At 32.2% G+C, this 10,123-nt stretch overlaps 2 protein-coding genes across 2 annotated transcripts in view; one reads left to right on the forward strand and one right to left on the reverse strand.

Annotated features, from left to right (window-relative positions):
* Positions 1-10,123, reverse strand: part of LOC131591440 (ubiquitin-conjugating enzyme E2 H) — a 44,311-nt gene that overhangs the window by 6,053 nt on the left and 28,135 nt on the right. Inside the window, exons 2-5 of the mRNA XM_058862154.1 lie at positions 10,041-10,117; positions 9,310-9,384; positions 3,622-3,661; positions 3,179-3,231 (exon numbers count right to left, since the gene is read on the reverse strand). Coding sequence (XP_058718137.1) covers positions 3,179-3,231; positions 3,622-3,661; positions 9,310-9,384; positions 10,041-10,117 — 245 coding nt within the window. The remainder of the gene's footprint in view (positions 1-3,178; positions 3,232-3,621; positions 3,662-9,309; positions 9,385-10,040; positions 10,118-10,123) is intronic.
* On the forward strand, positions 34-2,718 carry LOC131591438 (zonadhesin-like). Its single transcript, XM_058862151.1, has 2 exons — positions 34-1,140; positions 1,182-2,718. Exons 1-2 carry the CDS (start codon positions 416-418, stop codon positions 1,612-1,614), a joined length of 1,158 nt encoding a protein of 385 aa, XP_058718134.1. The 5' UTR covers positions 34-415; the 3' UTR covers positions 1,615-2,718.

The raw sequence follows: 10,123 nt of genomic DNA on the forward strand, positions 1-10,123 counted from the left end.
GGAATACCCAGAGGTACAAATTCCAAAGGGAAACGCGCTGGGAATGGGGGGATGAGGTGAAATTAAAGGAGTTAAATTAGAAATTAAAATGAGGGTTGGTGGAAAAGCTCCTGACAAATTCTTCATCCTTTCACGTGAATTATCCATGGGTTAAGAAAGGAAAGGGATGGGATTTTCCTGATTTTTAATCCTGGCTTGGAAAATTAGGAAAAATTCCAAACAAACGGAGCTGGGATTTGCCCTTCCATGAATTTTTTTGCCTTTTCCAATCTTTAAATGGAAGGTTCCCTGCCCACGGAGCAGGGCTGGAGCTCAATCTCTGAGGTCCTTCCAAGCCCAAGAATTCCATGGAAAACTCATCCAGAGTTTTTGTTAATAGGAACCACCGCTCCTCCAACTCCAAAGAATTCAGGGAATGAGCAGAGATCCCAGGAGCACGGAATCTGTCACCCAAGAATCCGCAGGAAATCTTCTCCTGGTGCCCAGGAGTGACTGTGGATACACAAAATCCTCTTCCCAAATCCCTGAGAGGACAAATTCCCTGTTCCAAAGGACAAATTCCCTGTTCCAGAGAACAAATTCCCTATTCCAGAGGACAAATTCCCCATTCCAGAGGAAAAATTCCCTATTCCAGAGGACAAATTCCCCATTCCAGATGTTAAATTCCCTTTTCCAGAAGATAAATTCCCCTTTCCAGAAGACAAATTCCCCATTCCAAAGGACAAATTCCCCGTTCCAAAGGACAAATTCCCTGTTCCAAAGGATAAATTCCCTATTCCAGATGTTAAATTCCCCGTTCCAGAGGACAAATTCCCCATTCCAGGGGGCAAATTCCCCATTCCAGGGGGCAAATTCCCCATTCCAGATGTTAAATTCCCCTTTCCAGAAGACAAATTCCCCATTCCAGATGTTAAATTCCATTTTCCAGAAGACAAATTCCCCATTGCAGATGTTAAATTCCCCATTCCAGATGTTAAATTCCATTTTCCAGAAGATAAATTCCCCTTTCCAGAAGACAAATTCCCCATTCCAAAGGACAAATTCCCCTTTCCAGAAGACAAATTCCACATTCCAAAGGACAAACTCCCTGTTCAAGAGGACAAATTCCCCATTCCAGAGGACAAATTCCCTTTTCCAGATGTTAAATTCCCTTTCCAGAAGACAAATTCCCCATTCCAAAGGACAAATTCCCCATTCCAGATGTTAAATTCCCCATTCCAGATGTTAAATTTCCTACTCCAAATGTTAAATTCCCCATTCCAGATATTAAATTCCCCGTTCCAGGGGACAAATTCCCCATTCCAGATGTTAAATTCCCTGTTCCAGATGTTAAATTCCCCGTTCCAGATGTTAAATTCCCCGTTCCAGATGTTCAGGAACCAGCCCTGTGCCATCATTCCTCCCTGGGAATGTTCCTGGAGCGGGGGAATTGCCGTGGGAAGGTTCCAGAAATCTTTTATCCGTCTCTCTTTCCTCGTGGCAGGGAAATCCCGAATCAGAATCCAGAATCAGGGAATCCCATCTCTCCCACCACCAGGAGCACTGAGACCACCCCAACCCTTCCTTTTCCCTGGAAAAAAAATTCCCATTCCAGAGTCATCACTGAGCCACTGAACTCAACCAGATCCTGGAATTCTCAACTTCCCAAAAAAATTCACCAAAAATTTGGTGAAATTTCGGTGAAAAAAAAGAGGGAGGAGATTTCCAGGTGCAAAAAGCTCTGGATGCAACCACGGAATTCCAGGCTCCGTGTGGTGCCCAGGTTTGTCCTGGATGGAACACAGAGCACGACAACACCTGGAAAAATCCAAAAAAATCCAAAAAGATCCTGGAAAAACTGCAGGAATGCTCTGTGTGGGAATTCCCTGCCGTGGAGAATTCCCAGGGATTGGATTCGGGCACCGACAGCAAAAAACGTTGATTTTTAATTTGTAAAATTTGGGTTGAGTCTCTTGGATTTAAAGGCTCTTTGTGGCCACTGAAACTTCCTGAGGATGAGGAAGAAAATCCCTGGAATTCCCCCTTGGATCATGGAATTCTCGGGATAATGATTTTTTTTTCAAGGAATCTTCTTTCCAATGCCCCAAATTGTCGCTGGTTCAGCAGGAGAGGGAGGAACACGAGCAGGAATTCCAACCCCAGCACTGCTGGAAGCAGCAGGAATCCATGAAATCCTCAGGAATTTTTTTTGGTGGATATTCCAGGTTTTTCCCACCTTGGTTGCTGCTGGAATTATCCCAGATCCTTGGTCAGCTCTGTTTTAAAGGGGGAAAAACTCCAAAAAAAAAAGCAATTTTTAAAGATTTTCCAATTCTTTGCACCACAGAGGGAAGAAAATCCTTGGATTGGTGAATTTAGAGGGAATTCAGCCATCCCAAAATTCTGCAGCTCCAGAATGCTGGAGCACAAAAACCACTGGAATTATTTCATTTTTGTCCTTTTTTTATGGAAAAGTGGCAATGCTGATCTCTCACAACAAATCCTCATCACCACACTGGGAATTCCAGAATTCCAACCAGGAATTCCAGCTAAAATCAGTTTTCCAGGGAAGAAACTGAAGGATTTGATGTCCACAATCCCCTGAATTTCTCCCAAAAAGTGTAACTGGAATATCTGAAATTCCCATTTTTTAATGGAAGCTCAGCTGTGTTCCTTTGAACAATTCCAGCTTTCTTGAAATTCTATTTTAAATTCATCTTTTTATTTTATATTTTTTTAATATTTTTTTTAAACTTATATATAATATAAGTTTAAGTATTATATTATTTAAACTTATAAAATAATAATAAAATTATTATATAATAATTTAATATAATAATTTAATAATAATAAAAATAATAATTTAAATATATTATATATAATATATAAACTTATATATAATATATAATTTTTTTAATTAAATTTATCTTTTTTTTAATTATCTTTTTCTTTTATATCTTTATCTCTAAAAAGTAAATTTCTAACCAGAAATGACCCCATGGAAACCACTCTGCAGCACCTGGGGCAAAACCATAACCTGCAAAAATAAAATCTTATTTTTCTTGAGATCTTGGCTCAGAGAGGAATTTAAAAAATTTTAAATTCAGTAAAAAAAACCCCAAAATTAAAAGAAAATAAACCCCAAAAGTGGAATGAAATAATTTTTTCACCCCAACACAGAGGAAAATTCCCAACTCACCGTAGAGAGCTGTCCAAGTTTGATTGATTACATCTAGACATACAGTTCCTGACCTGAAACACATGGAAAAAATATGGAATTAACATTGGAAAACACTCTGGGAATTAAAAAATATAAAAAATCAAAAATCCTCCTCAACCCCTTGCCCAGGGTTTGGGATAAATCCTGATTTATTCCTATTTAAACCATGATTTATTCCTATTTAAACCATGATTTATTCCTATTTAAACCATGATTTATTCCCATTTAAACCATGATTTATTCCTATTTAAACCCTGATTTATTCCTATTTCTGGTCTTTAACCACCTCAATTTTCCCACTTTGCCCAAGAGGAAAGAAATTGGAATTTTACTGCTAAGGAAGCTCCAGAGAAGCAGAAAAAATTTGGGAAAATAATTGGAATTTTGAAGGATTTAACAGGGACAAAAAGAGATTTACTTACGCTTCGTCGATGTTGGGATGGAAGATTTTATTCATGAATCCTGTGAGGAGACACAAAATTAAATGAGTAGAAAAAAAAAACCCAAATAAACGTAATTATTTCAATTTATTAGTAAATATAAAATATTTATAAAACAGTATCAATAGTAATAAATTTATAAAATTGATAAATTTAAATTTAAAAAAAAATTGAAATATTTATAAAATAAATATTCCAGGCTTGAGAAGTCTGGAATTTATGGAACAAGGATTCAACCATGAGCTCAGCAAAGCTGATCAAGTGCAAGAATTTATTTAGAAGTGCAAGAATAGACACTGAACACAAATTTCAGTTTAATATTTGATTTTTTTCAAGATATTTTTCCTGACAGAGGTTTCCTGTGAGCTCGAAATCACGATATTTATCTACAATTGTGAGCCAGGGAGGCAATAATTCAGATTTTTTATTAATTAATTCTCTTTTTGGTGCCTTTGGTCTCCTAAAAAGCAGCTCAGGTGAGGTTTAGGAGGAGGGAACTCGATGTGGCTTTGTCTAAATTTCAGATTTCTGGATTTGAGATGGATTTTTTTCCTTCTTAGCCATAAATTAAATTGTTTAAATTAAATGGTTAAAATTAAATTGTTTAAATTAAATTGCTTAAATTAAATTGTTTAAATTAAATTAAACCCCTGTGGTTTTCAAGCCTTACCCAGCAGAAGGTGCCCCACACTTTATCAAAATTTATCAAAATTTAAAATTTATCAAATTTATCAAAAGATAAATTTTATTTTCATTTCATTTGATTAATTAATTAAATTTTATTTTAAATTTTACTTCGAGTTCCAGACAGTTGGAAGCTCTAAACACTCCTTTTTACCCCATAAATAATGATAAAATAAAACAAATTAATGGAATTATGCTCCACCCCAAAAAATGCTTCCAGTGATGGCTGAGAGCGGATGCAGAATCCAAAATCCCAAATTTTTCAACAGAAGGAACTCAAATATCTGGATTTGGACACAAATATGGAACAAGGGTGGAATTAATTCCAGCATTTCTGGCTTGGATAAATCTTTTGGGTTCTGTGGATCCATCCAGAAGCTTCTTCCAAATCTCAGTTTTGCTTTTTTTTTTAAATTGAAGATTTGAAATAAATCCTCTTTTTTTTTTCTTGTTCTGTCACCATCTCCCAGCCCCAAAATCCCAACAAAACGTGGTCCAGGTGGGAATTTCCATGAATTCTGCAGGAATCCTTTTAAAACCAGCAGTTATTGCTAATGACAAGGATAAAAATGGAATTAATTCAAATCTGGGATATTGATGGGGGGAAAAAAAACTCCTTCCAGGACTCCAAAAAAAAAAAAAAAGGGAATTTTTCTTCCCAGATAAACCCTAAAAAAACTAAAATATTCTATTTTTTACTAATTAAAAAGCTCCAAATCATCCCAAATTTTCATCCATCCTCTCCAGGTATTGGAATTTCATCCCTGCCCAATTCCAGGTTGGGATTGAAACCTTTTCCATCCCATAAATTCTGACACAAACAGAATTCCAGATCTGCAGGATTTTGGACAAATCCAAGGCTGAGACCGGAATCATCTCCGAGAGGAGAATTCCATCAACACCTCCAGGCTAATAAAGTGAATTTTGGGAATAACTTGGTTGGATTCAGCTGGAAAAACAAATTGAAATTTAAAATTTAAAAAGGGAATTTGGAATTCCATCAAATATTTACATCCTGCAGCTCCCACAGGTTTAAATCAGGTCACGGATCTGTTTGGTCGGAGCTGAGCTGAGGAGATCCTGATCCTAAAAACCTGCCAGGATTTTTGGGGGGAAAAACCAAATAATTGGGAATAATCCTATACAATAAATAGATATAATTATATAATACATATTTTTATAAATATAATATAATATAATATAATATAATATAATATAATATAATATAATATAATATAATATAATATAATATAATATAATATAATATAATGTGACATAATATAATATAATATAAATAATTAATATGTATTATATAATTATATCTATAATATGTATTATATAATTATATATATATAATTATGCAATACATATTACATAATATAATACATATATATATACACATATATATAATATATATAATATATATATAATATATAATTATATATATCTATTGTATAGGATTATATATATTTTATACATTTATATATTTTATATATTTAAAAATTATATATCTATTGTATAGGATTATATATATATGTTTATATATATATACATATATATATAATTAATATGTATTATATAATTATATCTATAATATGTATTATATAATTATATCTATAATTATATAATACATATTATATAATATATAATATCTATTATATACATATATACCTATGTATATATTATACATATTATACATATGTATATATTATATACATATATATACATATCCATATATACATAATATATATAACATATATAATTATATATAATTATAACTATTGTATAGGATTGTATATATTTTATATATTTATATATTGTATATATTTACATTATATATATGCAATATATATATTTATAGGATTATATATATATTTATATATATACATACATATATATATAAAATATGTATTACATAATTATATCTATAATATGTATTATATAATTATATATAATTATATAATACATATTATATAATATATAATATATATTATATACATATATACATATGTATATATTATACATATTATACATATGTATATATTATATACATATATATACATATGTATATATATAATATAGATAACATATATAATACAATTATATATAATTATAACTATCTATTGTATAGGATCATATATATTTTATATATTTATATATTGTATATATTTATATTATATATATATGCAATATATATATATTTATAGGATTATATATATATTTATATATATACATACATATATATAAAATATGTATTACATAATTATATCTATAATATGTATTATATAATTATATATATAATTATATAATACATATTATATAATATATATATTATATACATATATATACATATTATATAAAATATATATAATATATATATTATACAATTATATATAATTATATATATCTATTGTATAGGATTATATATATTTTACATATTTATATATTTTATATATTTATATATTATATATATACAATATATATATATTTATAGGATTATATATATATATTTTTATATATATATATTTTTATATATATATATATAAAATAGAATATTATTAATTATTAATAAATCCCTTGCTGGTCTAATATTCCTGCAGATTTTTAAAGAAACAATAATTAAATTGTAAATAAACTCCAAGCTCCCAGTTGGGTTTTGCTGTTCCTTTATCCAAGGCAGGACATTCCCAATCTGAATTTAAAAACCACAAAAAATTCCCAAAAAAATTTTTGGAAATCCAGGAATCCCTTCCAGCTCCTCTTTGGAAAAGCAGGAAAGTTCCCCTGAAGATTTTAAATCTCAAGGAAATCATAAATATCTCCAAACACTCAGGAAATGGAAGCAGACACAGAACAGGGAATTGTTTCCTGAAAAATGCAGGAATATTCCCAAAAAATTTGCTCCAGGAGCAGCAAAAGGAGTTGGGATTTTGTTGGGAACAACTGCTCCAGTTCAAGCCTGAAAATTGGGATTTTTAGGGATTTATTTATCCTGATGGCAGCACTCAAACCCAGAGGCAAATTTGTTGCAATTCCTGGTTTTCCTGGGATTTCCCTTTTGGGGAATTTTGGGATTAATTCCTTTTTTGGGGGGGAATTTTGGGATTAATCCCTTTTTTTTTTAGGAATTTTGGGATTAATCCTTTTTTTTGGGGAATTTTGGGATTAATCCCTTTTTTGGGGGGAATTTTTGGATTAATACCTTTTTTGGGGGGGAATTTGGGGATTAATCCCTTTTTTATTTAGGAATTTTGGGATTAACTCCTTTTTTGGGAATTTTTGGATTAATCCCTTTTTTGGGGGGGAATTTTGGGATTAATCCCTTTTTTGGGGGGAATTTCAGGATTAATCCCTTTTTTTTGAGAATTTTGGGATTAATCCCTTTTTTTAAAGAATTTTGGGATTAATCCCTTTTTTTTTTTAATTTCTGGATTAATCCCTCTTTTTTTTGGCATTTTTGGATTAATCCCTTTATTTGGGGGGAATTTTGGGATTAATCCCTTTTTTGGGAGGAATTTTGGGATTAATCCCTTTTTTGGGAGGAATTTTTGGATTAATCCCTTTTTTGGGGGGAATTTTGGGATTAATCCCTTTTTTTAAAGAATTTTGGGATTAATCCCTTTTTTTTTTTAATTTCTGGATTAATCCCTCTTTTTTTTGGCATTTTTGGATTAATCCCTTTATTTGGGGGGAATTTTGGGATTAATTCCTTTTTTGGGAGGAATTTTGGGATTAATCCCTTTTTTGGGAGGAATTTTTGGATTAATCCCTTTTTTGGGGGGAATTTTGGGATTAATCCCTTTTTTTGGTGGAATTTTGGGATTAATCCCTTTTTTTTTTTAATTTTTGGATTAATCCCATTTTTGGGGGGAATTTTTGGATTAATCCCTTTTTTGGGGGAATTTTTGGATTAATCCTTTTTTTTGGGAATTTCTGGATTAATCCCTTTATTTTTAGGAATTTTGGGATTAATCCCTTTTTTTTTTAAATTTTTGGATTAATCCCTTTTTTGGGGGAATTGCTCCTTTAGGAATTCCCAAAATATTCCCACCTTTCCCAAGCACACCTCTGAAAAAAAAACCAAACCAGAAATACTCAAAAAAATTCACATTTTTCACAAAATACCCACACCAGCATCAAAGATTATTTAGGATTGAAGGAATATTTTAAATTCCAGTCCTGGAATATCAAATTCCAGGGATGGTGTTTTTAAACTTTGGGATAAAGGTGGAATTTCTTCAAGGAAAAAGATCTGAACCTCAGCTAATGTTGGTTCTATCAGGCCTTACCTTGAGTTTTTGATGTTTTTCTGCTGGGATTAACCCAAAGAAAATAATAATTTGTTTTCTATTTCTCCTCCATTTGGGCTTTTATCCAGAATATTCACCATTATTAACAGGAAAAACCTAAAAACTGGAATAAACTCGGGTACCTGAAGATATCCCAGGTGGTTTCCTGCTCCCCAAGGATGGATCCAAGATAAAAATCATTTCCTAATTGAATTTCCTATTGCTCTCCAAGGTGAAACAAGCCTGAGAAGTCAAGCCAGTGGGGATTTTTTTTTGGTGATAAATCCCTGCTTTTTAGTTATTCCACAAAAGTATTCCCTGCTCCAAGAGGATGGAGGCTTCAGTGGGAGAATTTCCATCTGGTTTTGGACAGAAAACCCCAAAAGTTGGGTTCTCCCCAAGACCCTGAAATGTGGTTTTTGCTCCACCACCCAAAAACTGATTTATTATTAAAAAAAACAAAACATGGAAATTGAGATTTAATTGACCAACACACAAAAATAAGCAACCAAATCCCACTCCCAGCTCTTCCTCCTTCCAAAACTCAAAATTCCTTTCTCCTTGGGATCTGAAATCCAATAAAAAACATTTTGCAGGCTCCAAAGTCTTTCCATTGCGCTGGTGCCACACTCCACCTGCAAACTTTAGGCACAAAAACGCAGGATTTTGATGGAAAATGAGTAAATTTTTTTTTTACCTATAGACGGGGATTTGAAGGGGTATTTGTCAGGAAGGTCGACTCTAACTTTCCATACTCCACCTTCATACGGTGCTGCAAGGGAGGAAAAACAGGAATTAAACACTCCAAAGATGAGGAGAGGATCAACAGAAACAGAATTATGGAAAAATACAGCTCTGGAATAATCCACAGCTCCACTGGGGGGGGGGGGTGAGATTCCAAAGCAAAGCTCCCATGGGAAAAATAACAATTAAATAATAACAAAACTAAATTTTAAAAAGATAAATAAATAATAAAATAATATTATTTATTATTTTTATTTTTTTATTTTATTATTTATTATTATTATTTGATAATAGTATTTAATAATAAATAATAAAATAAAAATTTTAAATTAAATTTTTTTCCTGTTCTGCCTGACTTGGGATAATCTCCTTAACTTTGGTGCTAAATTAAATGCAAAAAACTGTTTTAATGACAAACTCCATTGAAATTCTGATATAAATTTTGCCAGATCTAGGAAAATCCAGGGATGCTGAAGGATTTTTCCAGAGGCTCAATCTCCAAGGGATGGGATTTATCCCCACTCATCCTCACAGCTGGATCCTCCCCACCCTCCACAAGGTGTTTCCCTGGATTTTTTTCCATTCTCCCCCCTCTGGAATGTCATTTCCTCATTCCCCCACCACAAATCAGTGGATTGGGATTGGTTTTTTTCTTTTTCTGGAAGGGTTGGATCCCAAACTTACTTCCTTGTGGTCCGTAAAACTTGACGACAAATTCGTTGAGTCCTCCCAAGATGGTGACCTCGTGTTTGCTCTCGATCCTGATG

Source organism: Poecile atricapillus, chromosome W (assembly GCF_030490865.1).
Source record: "Poecile atricapillus isolate bPoeAtr1 chromosome W, bPoeAtr1.hap1, whole genome shotgun sequence".
Classification (NCBI taxonomy): domain Eukaryota; kingdom Metazoa; phylum Chordata; class Aves; order Passeriformes; family Paridae; genus Poecile; species Poecile atricapillus.

What these genes read in the sequence shown, in the direction of transcription:
- LOC131591438 (XM_058862151.1), top strand. Translation starts at nt 416, where the DNA reads ATGAGCAGAGATCCCAGGAGCACGGAATCTGTCACCCAAGAATCCGCA. An exon ending in ACAAATTCCCTTTTCCAGAT is followed by an intron (nt 1,141 to 1,181) that starts GTTAAATTCCCT and finishes CCCATTCCAAAG; the next exon opens with GACAAATTCCCCATTCCAGA.